The 21,772-nt window shown below is 36.8% G+C and overlaps 1 protein-coding gene across 3 annotated transcripts in view; it reads right to left on the reverse strand.

Moving 5' to 3' along the window:
• The window catches only part of TAB3 (TGF-beta activated kinase 1 (MAP3K7) binding protein 3), a 75,156-nt gene that overhangs the window by 20,667 nt on the left and 32,717 nt on the right, over positions 1-21,772 (reverse strand). For all 3 annotated transcript variants that reach the window (XM_071213131.1, XM_071213132.1, XM_012530124.4), the window contains exons 3-7: positions 17,475-17,666; positions 10,653-12,114; positions 9,577-9,737; positions 3,767-3,860; positions 108-191 (exon numbers count right to left, since the gene is read on the reverse strand). In XM_071213131.1, the coding sequence (XP_071069232.1) occupies positions 108-191; positions 3,767-3,860; positions 9,577-9,737; positions 10,653-12,114; positions 17,475-17,576 (1,903 nt within the window). In that variant the 5' untranslated portion in view covers positions 17,577-17,666. The remainder of the gene's footprint in view (positions 1-107; positions 192-3,766; positions 3,861-9,576; positions 9,738-10,652; positions 12,115-17,474; positions 17,667-21,772) is intronic.

Here is a 21,772-nt window from a genome sequence, read left to right on the forward strand (position 1 = left end):
CTGTTTTATGCTGAACAAATTAATAGAACTTTCTTCAGATATATATGTGAATTTCCAAAGAACTTTGATATTTATTTCTAGGTTGTTTGTGAAATTTCCCTACTCACCTTTTTTAGATGGTTTGGGTGGTACAACTGGGCCAGGTTCTATGTTGTCATAAAAATTATTCATGGCTTTTGGATCAAAGTTTCCTATAAAGAAAATAAAACCACCAGGCATTTAAGATTCTTTCTCCTGTTAATTAGGTTTTTTTTTTAAAAAGGAAACTATGGAAATACAACATGTAAAAAGGGAAATTGTTCTACAGGGTTTCAAAACTCATTATATTATCCCACACTCCTCCTCCTGAAATTGTGTTTTTCCTTACCACTGTGAGAAAAGACCCAAAAAAAGACTACACCAGTGTTTGACCACAATGTATCATCTGAAAGAATATTTCTAACTAAGGCTAGTCTCCTGAGTCAGGATGAAACATGTGGGGCCCTGGGGGAGGTAAATGAAGAAGAGAAATGAAAAGATGGCTGATCTGTTTTCTTTCTCTGCTCATTCTGATTTTAATGAACAAACCATGAGAAAGAAGACAGAATTAAAGCTCACTTTCATATCTTTCATAATTTACCTTCAAATTTTATCCATTATAAATTCAACTCTGGAAGGAACCGAACATATAAATTACAAAGAATTATCAAGTAATTATATTTTGAAATATCTAAGCAACTTGGATAGATGTGAAATAACATCAGCAGCTCATGGATTCCTATGCTGAAGAAAAGGAAAATCTTAAATGTTGCCTACAGATTTATCAATGATAAGAGGATATATGGTGCCAATTACAAATAATCAGAACAATCTCTAAGAATTCTGACTTACCACAAAAATGTCACCTCTCTTTTAAAATGTTCATGGCCTGATCTAATGTTAGTATTTCCACCGCCACATCTCCTGCCATGACTTGTCCAAGGTCAGTTTTGATCCAGGTTCTGGCTTTGAGTCCTACCTTCACTTCTGTGAATCTATCACAGTAATCTGATTGTTCTGAGCAATTCCAATTTAGCTTTATAACTGTACCCACACTTTCTCAGAGGATCCTGTACAGTACTGATAGTCCAAATATATTGAATTTCTTGATTTAGAGACCTAATTTTTTTCAACAAGTTTTCTTCACCAAAACCAACAATAAAGCTGCTTTTCATCAAATCATGTACTGATAGTTTTAGTCTAAATGTTGGGGAAAAAAGGGGGGGAGAGGAGCAGATGTAGCTCAAGTGGTTGAGCACCTACTTCCCATGTACAAGGTCCCAGGTTCAATCCCTAGTACCTCCTTAAAAAAAACATGTGAAAAAAAATCAACTCTCATTGGGGAGAGGATATAGTTCAGTGGTTAAGCACCTGCTTCCCATGTACGAGGTCCCAGGTTCAATCCCCAGTACCTCCTAAAAATAAACAAATGAAAAAAATCAATTCTCATTGGGGAGCAGATGTAGCTCCGTGGTTGAGCATCTGCCTCCCATGTACAATATGAGGTCTTCAGTTCAATCCCCTGTACCTCCTTAAAAAAAAAAAAAAAAGCCTAGATTCCCTCCCTAGTTTAAACATTACAGACTGGAAACTCACTATAAAAAGCTTTCCAGAGAATGGAAGAGTAGAATTTAGTATAAACGAATATATTTGGACCCCTTTTGAAAAAGGATTTAGAAATGCTGAAGTACCAAAGAGTTCATTATGAGAGCCCAACCAAACCAAGAACACAGCTCTTTGCTTATAAAACCTTAATAGCAGTTTCCCTTGCAGGCATTATTACAAATATTTTATCCATTTGGATATGCTGTTTTAAGATAAATTTCCTGAAAACAATTCTTATGACAGCTCATCAAAGCCACGATGCTATTTGATGATGCTGGATATGTATTTCTTCAACTGCTTAAGTTACAGCTGATGTTCTAATTTTCAGATCCCATAAGCTTGCTATAAATATCCTAACCAAACATGTGCATTTTGCTTCAAAGAGCACAGAAGAAAAATACTGATGCAATCTTCTATAACACAGTAGCAACAGTTCGTATAACCCCCACATTACTCACAGTAATTCCTCCAATGCTTAAAGCTAATAGGCTGTACAACGACTAGGCTTCTGAAAATAACTTAAAGGGTACCTGGCTTGACTGTTCAACTTACATTCAAATTTGCTTATGTCTGTTGTTCAGGTAATTCTGTATCTTTTTGGTTCCCTTGCTTCTACTGTTTAATCTTGACTAAAAATGGCAATGGGGTGTTAAGTTATACATACTCTTAAAATACAGTAGAAACTCTCTTAGCTGCCATAATTAAGGACAGTAATTGGTGGGTTAAAAACAAAAGCTAATTAAAATACTGAATTAAGAAAAATTACACATACCAACTTTAAATGTAGCAAAACATATAAATAAAGCAATATTTTGATGTTGGGCCAAGACCTTTTCTTTGAGTATGTGTCTCCTGACTGAACTTCTGTGTTGTCTTTCTTATACAAACCAGACCCATGAAGATCTAAAGCTGGGTTTAAGCAAACTACCTGTAAAAGGCCAGATGACAAATATTTTAGAATTCTGAACCTGACAGAGTCTGTTACAACTACTCAACTCTGCTCTTTTAGCACAAATGCAGCCACAGACAATGTATAAACAAATGGGCGTGGCTTTCTTCACTAAAAATTTTATTTACAAAAGACTCATAGATTGGGGGTAAGCAAACTAGAAGTTCCTATTTTGATTTCTCTAGAATGGAGCTAAAAAGAAATTAAGAGTACTTAATAAAGCAATTTGAAGGCAGAATCATTTTAGATTTTTATGAATTCCCCAACTCCAACCTCTCTCTTTTCAGTGGTTTTCACCCATATCTAACTCACACTTCCTTTTTATTTTTGGAAAAGAGTGTTTGTCTTTGAGTCTTCAGAAAGCACTCAACTTTAGTTTTTATAGAAAGAGAAGCTTCTTCTGCATTCATTCCAGGCTATGAAATATTATAATTCAATTATATTAAATGGCATAAACAGGTTTGGGAACAGACACAACTGACTTTTGGTAAGCAGGCAATTCAAATGATGGGAACAATAATACATGGATACGCCAGTGTAGCTTACTGTGGCCTGAGTGTGTAGAACTGTGGACACCAGTCAGTATATTTTACAGAGGAAATGAGCAATACTTAATCTGATGAAGTGGGTAAATGAAAGTCAGTTAAGAGAGCTTCTACTGTAGTATATTTCTATAAGAAATTTTAAAAAATTACGAGACAGTTGATGTTTTCCTGTAACATGTAGAACATGTAACATGTAGAAATTGGCAGAGAGAATTTATTTTAAACCTGAGAAAGCTGGTATTCTGGTTAAGCATTCCTATTTTTACAGTCCTTTTAGGTGCTTTCACATAATAAATGCTCTAAAAGTTTCAGAATTAGAACCCATCAATTTATAAAAGTCACACTAAATGACTAATAAAGGATAAATGCGGTGCAGCAATACAGAACAGTCTAAACGATCAGAACTTAATGATTAATTCGCCCAAGTAAAACTATTTTTTGACACCCCCCCCAATATTTGATCGATGACTAAAAGGTGTGTGGGGGAGGATGAAGTGAGGATGCTGGGAAGGAAATCTCTTTACCAGGATTGTAAGCTTATAATGGATAAAACCTTTCTCTTAAATCTGTAAAACCAAAATTATTGCTATTTAAGTAGTTTAAAATACCACACTATTACTTATGGTTTACCAAATAATCAAGTCTATACCTCTAGATTGAAGGAGGTCAACTTCTTTCAGTGTACAGTCAACATTTATCTGGAGTTGTCTGTTCATGCTTCTCAATCTTGTCATTTCCTCAGGCTAGTAAGAAAGGACCCAAAATAGCAATTGTGGGAAAGTCATTATCAAGCCCAACATTTAAGAACTGCGTTTCATGTTAATTGTTCTGATTGGTTTTACCGAGAATATGGCCTCAGTCCACGAGAGGGCATGTTTAAGAAGTCCCACACATTATGCATGATTGTTTTGTAAGTTCACTTCTCTAATCAAAAAAAAAAAATAAGTCCTACATGTATGTTTTGAAAGGAATAGTCAGGTAAAATGGGGAAATCAATATGGCTACATATAAATATATAACAAATCTGCATATAAAGTGGTGGGCTACAATACTAGACTGTGTTCTAGCCCATCATACAAAATAGGGCTACTTTAATCACAAGTGCACTGAGAATATTTTATTTTCTGTTTTTATGGGAAGAGAAATTTAAGAATCAACCTTTTAAACAATGCTCATGATTTTAATCTTGTCCAGGCTGAACAGTACTAATTTTAATGAGTGCTTACTAAGTGTCAGGCACTGTGTTTACCAGAATTCTCTCATTCCTTCCTCACAATAATAATACTTCAAAGCATGTAACAGTATAATTCCCAATTTATAGATGAGGAAACTGAGGCACATAGAGGTTAAATAATTTTCCCCAAGCTATAAAGCTAGTAATTGGTACAGCCAGGATTTATATAGAAATCTTCTATATAAAGTCAAACAGGCATCTTTTTGCCTTCTTTTTCTAGATCAACAGAAGCAATTAATCTAGCACATGAATGAACCCTATTCTTCAACTTCGTTTTCTTCTGCCTCACTTTGTCCCACCCAGTCCACTCCTTAGGTCTTTTAGGGGAAATACTTAAGGAACTGAAAGGTGAACAGACTGCTAATCTTCAGTTAAATAAACTTTTTGGAAGGCTTTACACTAACATTAATTTTTTTTATTATTTATGCATATGTATAGTAAAATGCAAAGTCAGGGATTAGAATCTAGACGTAAGGGTACAGACTGCCACCACGTCTTAACTAAATGACACTGGGATAAAGTAAAAAATTAAACATCTTCTATTATAGGAAGACAGCACACAATTCTATTCTGTTATATCTTTTGCTAAAAACTAAATATGTTAGTTAATATAGCAGTGAAGAAAAGGAGCAAAAAGGATATCAAAGTCTCAATAATGAAATATTGTATGCTGTTAAGTGGTATTATAAGAATAACCGGGAATGCCCACTAAATTAGCAAGTATCAAAAGTTCAAAAGGAATGTATTATAATAAGAGCTATAATCTCTTAGAATGCTAGGGGAAGGAAAAAAGTCTTTTAGAAATCTTAATTAGGGACTACTTTTATCATTTCTATGGCTAAACCAAGTGACATTAACACATAAAATGCTTAAGCCTTGTCTACTAGACACCATTTAATTTGAAACATATACCTAAGTGTTTATATTATACACAGAACACTTATTCAGAGGGTTCCAAAGAGTGATAATATCTTCCTAGGAACATGCAAAAAAGGTCCTAATTTTTCCTTTGTAGGATCATACTGGGAAAGTCAAGTACCTGAAGGGGCTGATCCTTTCTATACATTTTCTGGGAGGTGGGCAGGGGAGAGAGATGTTTCACCCACAGTGGTCCTAAGTAGTGAGGTTTTGTAACTAAGTACGGAATAGTATAATATATTTTATAGTCAAGAGGCTACTATAATACATACTGACTTGTAATTTAAAAAAAAAAGCTCTTATCAACAGGTACATTTGCAAAGATAGTAGAACTACTGGAACTCATTAAATTAAAGGTTTATCTGTTACAGATTCCTACTCTTACGTCCTTTTTCATAGCTTCTGATTAAACTGGGGGGTGGGCTGTTTCTGAAGTTTCTACCATTTATCAAAAGTACACTGCTTTCATAAAGGAGGGGATTCAAGATTGACTGTACATAATTTAGATTTCACTGAATGATAGTATATTTACATCTAATATTTCAAAATGAAACTTCATAAGTTTTTTTTTTTAATGTGGCAGAAATACCTTAAAGTGAACCGTTTTGATACTTTAAGAAGTTGTCTCACAGAAACCAACATCAAAGCACACTGACATTCTTTGGTGGCTTGGCTTCAAATATGCATCTGGGGCTCAAAGCTGTGGGGTGATCTAGAAACCCAGTTAATTAGAACAGGATGAAGAAGGGAAATCATTTTGGGGAGGGGGAATTGACAGCTCTCTGTTTATTAAAATCTTAATTATTCTTCCAGGTATAACTGAAATCTGCCCCCCTTCCATGAAGCTGTCGCGTCCTTGAGCCATACTAGTGAAAAGTCAACATTTCGATCCCTGAATGCTGAGAACACTTTAATATTATTACCACTTAACTAGCCAGCACTTCTAATTTACTGTCCTATCTTTTCTTTCTTTCTCACACACAAAGACATATGGATTCATAGACAAATACACACGTATCTTTTCATATGCAAATCCCTTTTATGTAAGACAGTTTTGCAAATAGCAGAGTGAAAGAAATGACCAGCTGTCATGGCTGTCATGATCTTGCACTTCAGCCCTCAGAAAAAGACTGTTTAACTGCTGCTTTAAGTTTCTGCAACCACACACATAGCTGGTCACAAATGTGCACCCCAGGTTCATTTAGGCAAATGTATTTCTAATCAATTTTTTATACAATACTTGACAAGAAATACACTTGTTCAAAAACTTGAAGATAGGAGTACATGTATAGGAGCAAAAAAGTCAATTCTCTATTAGCTACTGCTATATAATGATAAGGATACCAGTTTATCAAGTGCTTACTCTATACCAGGCACTTTATATACATTATCTCTTTATCTTGACAAGAATATTATAATATACTTGTTATAATTCCCTTTTATAGATAAGAAAACTCAAATGCAGAGAAGTTAGATATAGCCAGTGAGTACCAGAGCTATTCTGACTCAAAAGCTAATGTGGGTGGCTCTTTCTACTATGTTAAATGAGCCTCTATGAACAAAAGGGGTATTGTAACTAAATGCTTTATTTCTTGATTAATTTCCTACATAAGCATACGTTTGCATTATGCATGTTCTGAAATTTAAACAAAAATCAAGACTTTGCAAAATACTTGAGACGTGTATGTGTGTATATCTCAGAGTAAATTTTTCTAGTATTCTGCAATCTACATTATTTTATAAGAACACTTAATAATTGTTGGGCATTGTGTAAATTGTCTACTATATATTATACTAACAAAAATCTCAAGAGAGGGTACTCTACCATATGCATTTTATAGATAAAAAAGACATGTGTAGAAAGTTACTTATCCAAGGACATGTATGAGTAACATATAAGTAAAAGAAATAAAATGCAAATTCGCAACTAACTTGAAAGCGTACTGCCTTAACCACTAGGTAAAACTGCCCCTCAACCATGCATTCCAAATTTTACTCTAGGCCATGCAGTGGAAATACACAGGAATCATGCATTTGAATTTCTTATCTTTCAAATATTATCACCCACATGAGCTGTCACTTTCTGAAGGTGGGTGATGGGGGTTCATTATACTATTCTGCCTATTTTATATATCTTTGAAATTCTCCATAATACAAAGTTAAAACAAATTACAGCCCAGGGCAGTAGTTTTACTAAATTTGCCACTTTTTCCTTTTCCTTTTCTAAATAAGCCTCATTAATTATAGTTCTGATTTAAAATTTGTAGTTTGGTGTTTTTTTAAAAGCACTAATCCATGCTATTAGACAGCTCTCTACTTTCAATTTTTAAAAAATCAATAGGGTTTTATTTGACATTAGTTATCATAAAGCAAATTGTTGCTAAACAAAATTCGTATGATTATTTTAAAGAAAATTATTTCTATGCTAAGAAAACTGTTTGTTATCCAGGCACCTAAAGGATGTCAAAGTGCCCAATCAGCATAGGTGGATTCCCATATTGGTTACATTCTTCTGAATCTCTTCCAGTCAGAGGATCCAATTAAGATTTCAAATGGAGAAGAGGCAGAAATTTGATTTACATTAATATCACCTTTCCTATTAAGACAGCTTTGTAAGTTTCCAAATAGTTTAAGCAATGAAAACCCTCCCTTTTCACTTCTAATATAATTTTATTCAATTGAATATGCCTGTTTCTCAGTAACAGGCATATGTTATTTCCACTGGTTCCAAATTACCAGCAGAACAAAGCTTAAATATCTCAACTTAGCATTTAAGATCTAAGCACCACTCCTCCTATGCAGATTAACTTCTCTTAAGTCATCAGAAAATCTCAAGTTTAGCCAGGAAACTTTATTGGCTGCCTTCTGAAAGTCAGTCTCTGTTTTGCCTTCAAGCCTTCATTATCTCATATTCCTTTCCCTTCAAAAGCATGCCCTCTCCCCTTTCCTATATTTCCTACAGCAATACTATCTATCATTTAGGTCAGTGTTCCTTACCTCTTTTTCCCCTTCAATCTAATAACCTTATAAATATCAGATAAAAGCTATAAACCCACTTTCCATATAAACACACATATGAAACTATGCATATAATCTCAGGGAATTCTTAAGATCCCCTTTGAAGCCATGAACCTCAGTTAAAGACTTCTCTATAATGGCCTAGTTGCAGGCACATTGCCTGCAAAAGGTCTGATATAACATAGATGCCCTCTTCTCTAAGCTTGGGGGTGGGAGAGAGAGAGGGAGAAAGAGAAGGACAGGAGGGGGAGAGAAGGGGGAGGGGAGAGGGAGAAGGATTACCCTCAGTTTAGAGAGGGTAGGAAAATGAAGAATGGCTTCAATGAAGGAGTCGAGTTTAAGCTGAATATTAAAGAACAGAGAAAAGCCAAGATGTAGAAGGGCATTCCAGTGAGAAGAAGAGCATGGGAGAGAACAGAGAAGAGCACTAAGTATACTGGTTGAAGTATGAGTTCTTTCATTACCAGTGAGCGTATACACAGCACCTACCCAACTGTATTACAATTATCTCTTACTGTATCTGATTCTCCCACTATCAGGTATGCACTAAGCACCTGGTATAGTATCACATTCATAAACTGTATGCCAACAATATTTGTTGAATAGATGAATCTTGAAAGGAAAAATGGAAGGTTGGATCACAGAAAGCTTGTGATGTACAAAATTTTAGGACATGTTTCAAAATTTTCAGATTTAAGGATTTCAGAACTCTTATTAACCAACATGTTAAAAACATATTTTTCTAGTCTTTACATTAGAGCAGTTCCCCCTTAGGACCACTGTCAATATTATTATCCTAATGAAATTGCTCTGCCTTTAGAAATTCTCTGGTCAACATTTTCTCCAAATTCATATTGATCTCCTCCTCACTCATTTGAACTAATGCACTTGGAAGAATACTTTTTAAATGTTTGGGGGAAAAATGTTATACGCTTAGAAGACTAAATGAATACATGAAAAATAATTTATAAAATATTTGGTTAGGGTGTACTGTTCATTTCTATTTTGTGAGAAAGCAATTCATAATATACGAAATCCTATACCTTGATTAGAATGTATTTGAAATTTCGACGAACCTCTGGAACTTAGACACATGAAAATTAATGCATCAAATTATTTTGACAAGAACTATTGAAAACAAAGGTCCTTCATCCACTGTTTTTGTTTTTCTTTAAGAACAAACAAAAAACACAAAAAAAACCTCCGCCAGAAACAAAACCTAAAAGACAAGCAAATGGCCTGGATGGCCAATTTCCCTACATTCCTATCAAATCCAACAGATCACTTACCGTTGGGATCGCAGTGGTACAGCTGACTCTTCTGAGCCGTCTCTGCATCAGGTCATGCTCCATACTGTTAACTTCAGCCTTCAACCGTTCTAGCTCCTCTTTCTCAAGTTTCAATTGCTTTGCTAACCTCTCCATCCTTGCTCGCTGATGTAACAGCAAGGCTATACATTACAGATAAAGTCATTGCAGAGAACAACATTGAACAAGTGACCTGGAAATTTCTATACACATTGCAAATGTATACAATATTCATAATGAATATCATCAAACTCTGATTGGCATTTGCTCTCAAACTGTTCTAAAGCTATTGTCCCCATATCTGCTTTAATTTAGTTCTTTTAACTACTAACAAAAATGACATCATCTATACATCCATTTTGTTCTGTCATCTATTTTATATAGGGTCAAAACCATGCATATTGGAATACAATTATCATTACATCCCTTATTAAATACTGAAAGAATACTAAATTCTCAGGTATCTTGAAACAATCTGAATAGACTTAAAAAATCTATTCTCCTTTATATTTAATTAGGTATACTATTAATTAATACAACACTCTTCATTACTAATTCTACCTCCTATAAATATGTATTACTTATAAATATCATATCTCCCTTCAGGCCATTCTCTATTAGAAAAGATTCAAATTCTTTCATCCTGAACTTTGGTCCATCCTCTGTGAATCTATTTTCCCACTCTGTGGTCTGCATTTTTTTTATATGATCTTTTTTTATTATTTTTTAAAGATACACAGATCACACAAAATGTGGTCTGTATTTTTTACAATATACATTTCACTTGACTATATTTTTCTACCAATGAATGTTCTTCCTAAAAAAATGTCTTATTAGATTGCCATTCTCATACCTATTTTCATATTTTAAAACAAAGTCTGTACATGATTCTGAAGCACTAGCTTACTCTTAATAGCAAAGCTACTGCCCAACATTTAATACAGAACACTTAATTAAAACTAAACAGCTAATATAAATGATTTCCCTTTGCAAAGAGCTTGTTGCCTCACCACAAAGATTACACTTCATAAAATTTTCATAAAACTGTGACAATTTACCTTGCGTATAGGCATAGTCATCTGATCCAGAACTAGAACTCCGCTGGTATTTATGGCTTCCCTTTTCTCCCCCAGAGCCTGGTATCACTGAAATGGGCTGAATAGGTTCTGGTGCTGCAGAGCGCTCTTCTTGGTCCACTAAATTTAAAAGATTTTCAGTCGTTGCTCGGCCTACAGTAATTTTAAAAACTGTAGTTGGGTTTGGTACCACCCGAGGAGATGGTGATGGAGCACACGAAGGTCCTGTTGGCTGTGTGTACGTAATATACACAGGATTAACACTAAATGGAGGTTTTGGTTGACTAGATATCCCTCTTGAAGGAGAACTGGAAGGTGGCGTGGTGGCTGTGTACAGTGAGTGCTGATTCCGTGGAGATGGTTGATTACTGATGGGCGAAGGGCTCCTATTAATTGCTGTCCCAGGTCTCTGAGAGGGTTCAACTGTAATTTCTATTTTCTTCATGGATCCTTTTGGTAAGCTAGATGCTGTGTATGGGAGATAAGCTACTGAATGGCTTCCCTGTTTCTGATAATTAGGCGGTCCTTGCTGATATGGATGGGGTGGAGTAGTAGAAGGACTAGGTGGCATAAAGACATGGGAACTCGGGTGGCCCAACTGGGAAGGTTGCACTTGATGCTGTGGCGAGCTGAAGGGTGAAGGACACTGAGAAGGAGGCGGTGAATGATAAGTAGATTGAGGGATTTGTTGCTGTTTGGGAGAATACTGAGAAGGCTGATAGTTCTGTTGATGCGGATAAACAGGTAAAGGACGTTGACTATAATGAGGCACTGGGCCCTGTGGTGAGGGCTGCCAAGGCGTGCTCTGAGGAGTCTGTCTTCCAGATGAACTCTGAGATGTCTGTCTAATATAAATAGAACCAGGAGACCCATAGAGATTGCTTGGAATTTGTGGAAGAATTTGTAAAGCTCTTGGTACAGTCTGTCCAGAAGGGAGGTTTTGGGATACTGTAACAGTAATTGGGTTTGTACTATACCGAGGTATGTGCATGTATGAAGGAGGTGGCGGCGGCGGTGGTGAAGGCCCTTGTATAGCAGATGGATTCATTCCTGTTTGCAAGGAAGATGGCTGTTGAGGTGGCTGTGTAGGAGGAGTAGCTGTACTTCTATTCTGTTCATTCATAAAAAATGGATTGTAGTTGGGAGTAGCAGCCACAACAGCAGGAGCCGAGTGCGGTTCCTGAACTAAACATATCAACTGTTTACCTGCTGTATGTTGTGGGTCAATATGTCCATCACTTGAGCTATGCACCAGTGTTCGACCACCATTAAGCTGAGCTCCTTCTCCAGGGTGGTAGCTACTAGGAGAATGGATACCCAAGTTAATATGCAAAAGACGATTTCTACTCATCCTGCTGTCATCTGGACTATGGTATTCCATATATAAGTATTTGCTACTCTCCTGGGAAAGGGCTCGGCAACAGGCTTCAAGATTATTGTTATTCTGGGGGAGAAAAATGGTAAAAGTAACATTGGCAAAATTGACAAATCCTAATAGTGGAAAATCAGGGTTTGCCAGAGTTATGCAAATACACCGGTTACAGAATAAGTAGAGAATGGTTTTTAACCACAAAAATATTTCCTGGTCATCTATCCAGAAAAGATCTTAAATGATTCATATTACTTTAGAAATATTTAACTCACAGGACTTATTACAGCTACTGCTACAGAAATGTAAAGTACCTACCAATGAATATTGTGACACAACCCCAAGTTTTCTGACTCTAAATCCAGAACTCATTTTATACTTGTTGCATCTCAACAAATTAAAATATGCATTAATCTTGGATTCACCAAAATTGCTGCGGTATATAAGGGCAAGTAATAATCATCATTAATATTTACATTGATAAACATGAAAATAACCATGTTTTAGTTCTCAAAAGGCACTGAAATCACAAAAGAAAAAAATCACAACGAAATTCCTAGAGTCAGCAATAAAAATTCTAACAAAACTTTCACTTTTACTTTAATCAAATGTATCCTTATATAACTTCAACTGTATTTATGAAAGAGTTAAGCAAGTCCACATTTTAAACTATGGTCCCATGACTTGGCCAAAGTTATTTGTAATTTAACAAAAAATCTGATTTCTACTACCTTAATGAAATTTATTCACACTCCCACAGTCTCAAAAGTTTTTGCCCATTTAAAGGTGGCTTGGTATACTTTCAAAATCATGTAATGATCTGAATTTTTATATTTTACATGTACACAAATATGGTAAAAACAAACTAGCATTTTATAGGTTCTAAGTGACAGAAATCAAACTAATAAAGTCTCTGCTTTCATAAAGCTTAAAATATTGTAAAGCAGCTTTCCATTAAAATACAGAATTCTTAACTAGTCACCTTGAAATGTATATTATTTATTGCCTGTAAAATAATTTAGAAAAGTTTCTCAATTATCATGACTTTCTGTCATAAATATGCATACATACATACATATATGTGCATACATAGTACTATGATTATATATTTTTTCATTGGGGGGGAGTACATTTTTTGAAGAATGAAAAGGAGCACTGTTTCTAACTGAGAACCAAATAAGATGAAAACTTAACAGGACATACAGTACTGCAATTGCAAAGCTGAGGGACTTCATCACCCAATTCTCATTTACAGATAAGGAAAGATACCTGGGAAGTTACGTGGCTTAGCAACAAGTACTTAAAGCAGGTAACTGAGAGCCGTTCTTGGTCTCCTGACTCCCAGTGTTCTTTCTACTAAAACACTAATTTCAAGGGAGAGGATGTTACTAATTACTATACTGCAAGTTTAGGAAGTAAAAGATTCAATCAAATAAACTTTTACAAAATGAATTCCCAGAAATTTAAAGAATTGGCTTTGTCAAAACCCATAAATAATTTATATCCATTTCCTTACATAAAGCTTTTGGTGCTAAAATCAGAATACTTTCCAAAATGCTTTTGAGTCATAGAAAAAAGAATTCATTGAAGTTTAAGAAGGAAATAATTAGAACTCAACGATTTGGCTTTTTTTCATCCTGCTTGAAAATCATCCTGATAGAGAGAAACTAGATGTTAAAAAGCAAATTTGGGACCAAAGAATTCAAATTGATCATCAATTAAAAAACGTCACTGACAAATATCTAAAGAAAGAAATATGAAAATAAAGTGCCTTCAAGTTTTTTTAAACTTAAGGCTTAGAGGAGAACAAAAAATAGAGTGGTTCATTTGAAATCTAGAACAGTCATGGACACTTTACTATTTGATATATTTATTAATCTTGAAATTTCATGTTTTCTACACTGAAATGGGTGACAAATACTATTGCAAAAGGGATACAAATTCAAAATGATACAAATTTGGATTTGTCAGCCTATTCAAATGCATGTCTCTAGTGACAAGTTGAATACATTTTTCTTTATCAAAAAAATATATAAGTACTATCTTTATGAAGTATTATAAAAAGAATACCACCAGAATAAACTCAAATATATTTGACCTGCTAAATTACTTTTTAAAAAAAATGGATTAAAAAATTTTCCAAACAAGAAATATGAAGAATGGTTAACAAAAAATAAGGCATATATGAACACTCTTGAAAGGACTGAGCTTTAAAACATCATACTCCTAAAATGTGATCCTAAATTCAGGGATGATAGCCTAGAAAGTAGCCTTAAGGCTTGGGTACTAAATGTGAACTCTTCAGTCCCATATATCTTAATGCAAACAGAGAAATTTTCTAAAGCCAGTAGGTGGTAAATCTCCACATCAATATACCCTATTAATCCCAAAGGCAGAAAAAAGTGAAAGACTTAGAAAAATATGATGCATATAGTAAGTTATCAACAGATGTTCACTGAGGTGAATTTAAAGTTCCATTCCTTCCATTTAGTTAAGTGAAATGAAGACAATGGGCCATGAAAAAATACATACAATCAAGGGTTCAAAAAAACCTCTCTCCCTCTCTCTCTCTCTCTATGGCTAGAGATAGTGAGGAAGGTGACTGCTAAGAAGTGGTTTAAGCAGTAAGCCTCATCACTGCTTGCCTTCACTTCAATGAAAAGTACCTTTACTCTTCCAGAGAACAAATGGGACTAAACTAAAAGAGATGAGATTCAGACTGGGAACATGTATTACGGGGCAGGGGGGGTGGGGGAGGGGACACGACGATGACAACAGGCAAACACAAAACTATAAGCCCAAAGATCTACATACACCTAGTAGAAAGAAGCACCACTGTAACCATCATTGTGTCATGAATCACTGATGATTAGCCTCAGCTATCTACAAGCATAGCTTATATCTTGAGTCATTCACACTGTAGAATGAACATTAATAGTGACCATGTGTGTGTTAAGACGAGTAGGGAGGGGAGAAGTCCTGCGCCCAAAAGCAATCAAACAGGGAAATGCCATAACTCAAAGCATACTGACATCCTGTGAAGGATGATGCAAAACTCAGCAGGAGGCAGGAGCACCCTGATCAAGATGGCAGGAGATGTTTCAGGCTTCTGTCCCCCCCCACAGAAGCTTTGAACATCCAGCAAGAACTGGGAGAAACATCTTGCTTAAAACTCCAGAAAACAGTTAAAGAAATGCAGTAGCAAAGTAACCACCAAAACAAGAAAACTTAAAAGTGATAGGATATCCTGGCACCCTGGCTGGCACCTCCACCATCCCTCACCAGCTCAGCACACAGCTGTCCATGCTCCCAGAAAGGAGCCCTGGTCCCAATTCCTGGGAAAGCAGAGTAACCCTCCTGCACATAGAGGGAGCATGTATGTCTGCCCAATCCATCCAAGCCTGAGGGACTTGCTGTCCCAGAACTTGCTTACAGAATCCTACTACTAAAGGCTGTGGGAAGAGTAGTCAAGTGGATGCCAGCAAAGGACTGCTGGCTATAGGTCATACAGTAGACAATCATATCCGTGTAAACAGGGAATTCCTAGGGCCACAGGAGCATGCCCAAGAGAAGACACATGCTCAAGGACTAGGGCACCCTCTACACTTTGGCCTGGAGCTATTCTCTTCACTCATTATATGGATAAACTCTGAAGGAATACATTCACACAAGTCAATCTGCAAAGATTGAGAAAGATGTCTTCCATTTCTTTTTTTGTTTTTGGTTAGCTCTTGGCATTCAAGGAAAGCTCTATCATAGCACTACTTATATACAAGCTTCAGGAAGAGACATGTCAGAGTCTAAATTTCAGGCACAGCACATTAAAATACAAAAGTGTCCATTTCAACAAAATATTATAAAACATACAAAGAAACAGGAAACTATGGTCCAGGCAAAGGAGAAGATTAAAGCATTAGAAACCACCAATGAGAAGGACCAGAACTAGGGCATACCAAAGACATTTTTTTAAAAAGTCCTAAATATGCTCAAAGAGCTAAAGGAAAACATGGATAAAGAACTAAAAGAAATCAGGAAAACAATTATGAACACAAAGAGAATATCAATACAGGGATGAAAATCATGAAAAGGAACCAACAGGGCTGAAGACCTTAGTAACAGAAATTAAAAATTCCCTAGGGGATATCAACAGATTGGGGCTACATTCTTGAAGGTAAGACCATTGATGGGTGGCGGACTTGGCCCAGTGGTTAGGTCATATGTCTACCACATGGGAGGTCCGCGGTTCAAACCCCAGGCCTCCTTGACCCATGTGGAGCTGGCCCATGCATAGTGCTGATGCGCGCACAGAGTGCCCTGCCAAGCAGGGGTGCCCCCCGCGTAGGGGAGCCCCCCACGCAAGGAGTGCACCTTGTAAGGAGAGCCGCAGCACAAAAGAAAGTGCAGCCTGCCCAGGAATGGTGCCGCACACACACACGGGGAACTGACACACCAAGATGACGTAACAAAAAGAAACACAGATTTCCGTGCCATGGACAAAGAAGACGCAGCAAAAAGACACAGAAAACAGACAACCGGGGTGGGGGGTGGGGGAAATAAATAAATAAATAAAATAAATCTTAAAAAAAAAAAAAAAAGACCACTGAAATCATTTGGTCTGAGAACCAGAAAGGAAAAAAAATGAAGGAAAGTGAATAGAACCTGAGGAAACTGCAACATCATCAAGCATTCCAATATATGCACTGTGGGAGTCCCAGAAGGAGAAGAAAGGGGCAGAGAGAATATTCAAAGAAAAATATGTCACCCATTTCATGAAAGACATGATCATACAGATCCAAGATTCTCAAACTCCCAGTAGGATAAACCTAAAGAGATCCATGATCCCATAGTAGAGGAAGGAAGGAAGGGAGGGAGAAAAGGAGAGAAAGAAGGAGGGAGGGAGGGAGAAAAACTGAAAGAAACTAAAGAGGCAGTATCAATGAAATGTGATTCTGGATGGGATCTAACAAGGCAGGAGATAAAAGGCTCAAAAGGACATTATTAGGACATACAGTCCAAGAAGTTGTAATGACATAATTGAGATTCAAAATCCAACTCTTAAATTTAGGGACTAATAGTACAGCCTCAAATATTCAAAAAGTAAAACATAAGGAGGATTTTTTCTTTTACTACATGACTTCACTCTCTTCTCTAAACTAGCAGTTGTCAATGGGAGTGCAATTTTACCCCTCTGGAACATTTGGTCATGTCTGGAGACCTCTTTTGTTGTCATAACAGTGGGGATGCTACTAAGCATCATACAAGGCACAAGGCAGACCCCCACAACAAATAATGATCCAGCGAACAGTGAAGAGTTTAGAAACCCTGCTCAAAATTTTTCCTTCCCACACAAGAAAACTGAGTTCTGGTCACAATACAAAGCCAGCTCTAGCAAGGAAAAATATAGCTTAATATACTATTTTTGGTAGATAATCTACCTGTAACATGCATTGAGACACCACACCCTCTGGAATCTCTGGGAAACGCTGTCGGAGATCATGGAGAACCTGAATATCAAGCTGTGGACTGCTTTGCGCCATGCCAGAGCAAATGGTGATCAAGTTTCTCTTAGGGAATGGATGTTAACCAGCCTTCCAATAGTAACGATCCTTCAACACCACAGTCATTTTCTATTAAAAGAAATTAAAGTGTGGTTAAATTTAATCACATATTTCAATTTATTCAAATAGCTATGCTCATCCATATTAAAGTAAAGAAAACTAAAATTAGCACACAATTCCAAAGTTGGAAAACTGACAAATTCAACCTAGCCAGAGACTTTTCTGACATAATATGGTCAAACATTGGTTTAAAAACAAAAACTAAAGCCAAAAAAGCCAACTTTTAATTCCATTTTAATGTTTAAAAAAATAGTAATACACCAGGGCAGATGGCCCCTCTTTGGAAATGGTGTTTATGCGTGATGAATCTGGACTCAGATGGGATCTCCCTTCATAAGACTTTCATGCTAATGTGCTGGAGGTGCAGTTAACGTTGGGATTTAAGATATATTTAGGGGATTTGAATCTCTGGACTGACAATGTGATAGCCAGGTCCTGAGCCTCAACAGACTCCAGCACCTACAATCTGATTTATTGGACTTACCACACTCAGCTAAGATGGAGTTGAAGAAGGACAATCACCACACCATGGAGCCTAGAGTGATTACAACTGAAAATGGGAGGATTGCATCCAGCATCCATGTGGAATTTGAGCCTCCTCTTAACATAGAGGTACAATGGACACAACCAATCCAATGTCCACATAGAAGAGGTGGCATTGGATTGAGAAAAGTGGACATGGTGGACGATGGGTATGGGGAAAGGCAGGAAGAGATGAGAGGTGGAGGTGTCTTTGGGACATGGAGCTGCCCTGGATGGTGCTTCAGAGGCAATCACCGGACATTGTAAATCCTCACAGGGCCCACTGGATGGAATGGAGGAGAGTATGGGCCATGATGTGGACCATTGACTATGAGGTGCAGAGGTGCCCAAAGATGTACTTACCAAATCCAATGGATGTGTCATGATGATGGGAACGAGTGTTGTTGGGGGGGGAGAGGGGGGGTGGGGGAGCGGGGTTGAATGGGACCTCACATATATATTTTTGATGTAATATTATTACAAAGTCAATAAAATAAAAAATAAAAATAAAAAATAAATAAAATTTAAAAAAAATAAAAAAATAGTAATAATAGGGGAACAGCAGCAGTTAGAATTAGAGTATTATTTGCCAACCATATTTTTCTAGCCTTGAGAAATCCTACTTAGATATAATCACTCAGTTTTCCCAGGGTCCATCATATTACCTCTATAAAGCAGAGTAATCATTTTGATGTTTGAAATAATATAATCTTCAGGAAATAAGGATTTAATAACACCACAAAGCATACTTGTCCCGTTTGCCTTGCATTCTCCCTGTACTTTGAAGTCAAAAGGTTTGAATTTGAAATCTGAGTAAAAGAAACCCAATGTCTAAATGAAATACAGAAAACAAAACTGGAAATACATAATCCTTTGTTTTCAAAGATGTCATCAGTGGCTCATCATGAGCTACACCTGCCTATCTAAGGTGTCCCTTACACCAGTGTGAAGACAGCAAGATTTGGGAGTACAGTTTGAGTAAACTGATCCTTAATTTCATCGGCACTAGGCAAGTTAAACACCTATGTAAATAAGGCAACAGTGAAGTAATAACGATGCTTCAAAAATCAACTGGCAGTATTCAAGAGTCAGTTAACCAGGCAACTTCTTAATCTGTATTTTCCATTTTTAAAAGAGGAAAAATATATAGTGTATGCCATATTATCTCAGTATTTCTGCTATGTTCACTCACTCGATAGTCAAATACTTTAAAGAATGAGAAGTATCTGCATCATCAAATGGACATACGCAAATTCTAAGACACGCCTGAACCACACACATAAGGGAGGCTCATCCCACACCACATCTAGTCTTTGCAAATAGGCCTTAGAACTTTAAATTGTGCCACTGCTTGTGACAATGTAGAGAACTACAGAAAATATTTTAAAATTAAGAAATATTAAAGAAAAATATTGAATTACTTTTGCTGGTTTGTAATTAAGTAGATAACTGAAAAATAAATACCATACAATCTCAAATTTGACTTTCATTATTGGCCAAGAATTTCATTTTGCATGTCATCTGCTAACTTACTAGAGATCTAGCTCACTCTCTTCCCTCTTCCAAGACAACAATTTCAAAGAATTACACTCTCCATGTCTATGGGGTGGCCACCAGACCCTAATGTATAAGATGCTGTGCCTAATCACAGGTGAAAACCTAAGAAGAAGAGCTATTAGGGACTGCCTTAATGACTTCTAACCACCAACATGGAAGATGTCTAAAGAACATGATGAAAAAGAAAAATGTAAGAGGAGAATGCTGACAGCTTAATTTGCATGTACACTGGCTTTATGGCCATCCTGTACTACTCTGCTCACTGCAATTCACTGAGTCCCTGTACCCTGGCTTACCTCCCTGTTCCACTGAAATATTCTCTCCATTGTCTCTCTGCTGCTAAATCCAGAGGACATCTTCTGGTCCCTATCCTCTTGACCTCTGCAGCATATCACTACTGATCATACCCTCCTTTTCGTAAGGCCTCTTTTTTTCAGCCTCTGTGACACCACACTGGCCTTGCTTCTTCCTACTTCTCATCACTTCTCTTTAATGTTGGCATTTCCTTGGTTTTTGGCCTAGACTGGTTCCTCTTCTCATTCTACCCTTGCCCAGTGATCACACCCATTACGAAGGTTTCAATAACATTTTAAAGGCTGGTGATTCCTAAATTTCTATCTTAAGCATCATGCTCTCTCCTAGACTCCAGACATATAGCCGACTGCCTACTATACAGCACCACCTGGTATCAGCCAACATGTCCCAAAAGGAACTCATCTCCTGACCACATGCCTTCCTCAAATATTCTCCCTGTGCATGCTCCCACAATTCACTCAGTTAACAAAACTAGAAACCAGGGTGTCATCCTTGGCTTCTCACTCTTGCACAGTGAACTAAATGGAGTGTGAAATCAAGCAGGTCATGGTTTGAATCTTGGTTCTGCCATTTATTGGTCTCTAGGAAAGATACACAGTCCTTAAGCCTTAGAAGTGGCATCTATAAAACGGAAATAGTGGTAGGGTTGTGGTAAAATTTCAAGGCCATACCAAGACAGAAAATATCAGTTGCCACTATTCAGGTTGTGCCGGACTACAGTTCTATTGTCAACATTGTAACAATAACTTCCTGCCTCTGTTCTTGCCTTCCTCAGCACCACAATTAGACTATTTGTTTTCTAAAATGCAAATCTGATCGTGTCCTCTTTACTCTCTGTATACCTATCAAATGGAACCACTTGCTGTCCTAAGCATGAATGTGTCATGCCTCCTCCCCTGAAAGCCTTCATCCATGATGAGCCATCTGCCTGAGGTACTTTTCTGTCTTGTCTCCCTCTCTATAGTCCTACTGCAATGCCTCTCTTCCAGCTACACTGGGCTATAGGACCCTCCACCAGGCTGCCACAGCAGGCTGTGCATGCCCTCATCACAGCACTTACCACACTATACTGTAGCCATCTGTGTACCTGAAGGTTTCATGTATAAAACTATTTCCACAAAATGTGTTGTTAGGTCAGAGTGAGGAAGGACTCAAAAAATGATGGAAGCATGTCACAAAGACTCAGGAGTCAGCTTGCAGAGGCTCCTATCATCCAAATGTGCAAAGATTTGAGCACTGAAATCGTTAAGGACAGTAACGAATTATATATGTACATATATACTTAAATATAAACATAAATGGGGGAGAAGGGAGGACCCTTGCTTACATCAGAAACCAACTGGTAAATATACAGGGAATGCTGGAGCTGAAAAAATCATCACTTTGCAGCCGTCACAGTACAGACTGGTTCAGGTAAGAATCAGTAATACATAATACTCTCAAACTTAATTTTTTGATAACTATAAAAGGTTAAAATATTTCCTTAATAAAAGCAATTTCCTTTCTGCTCATCAGGAGCGTAAGCCAACTGACAGTGTGCAAACAGAAAATATCCCAGACAAAAAGATGTTCCAGTTACCTTAGAAACACTTCAAGTTTTACAGTAAAGTACTACACTGTATTTTCGTATTTAATCCTATATAGACTACAACTAAAAATTAAACATTCTCATGGCATTTTATATTATAGATTTGGACATGGGGCAGATCGAAAACACAATC

Source organism: Dasypus novemcinctus, chromosome X, assembly GCF_030445035.2.
Source record: "Dasypus novemcinctus isolate mDasNov1 chromosome X, mDasNov1.1.hap2, whole genome shotgun sequence".
Lineage (NCBI taxonomy): Eukaryota > Metazoa > Chordata > Mammalia > Cingulata > Dasypodidae > Dasypus > Dasypus novemcinctus.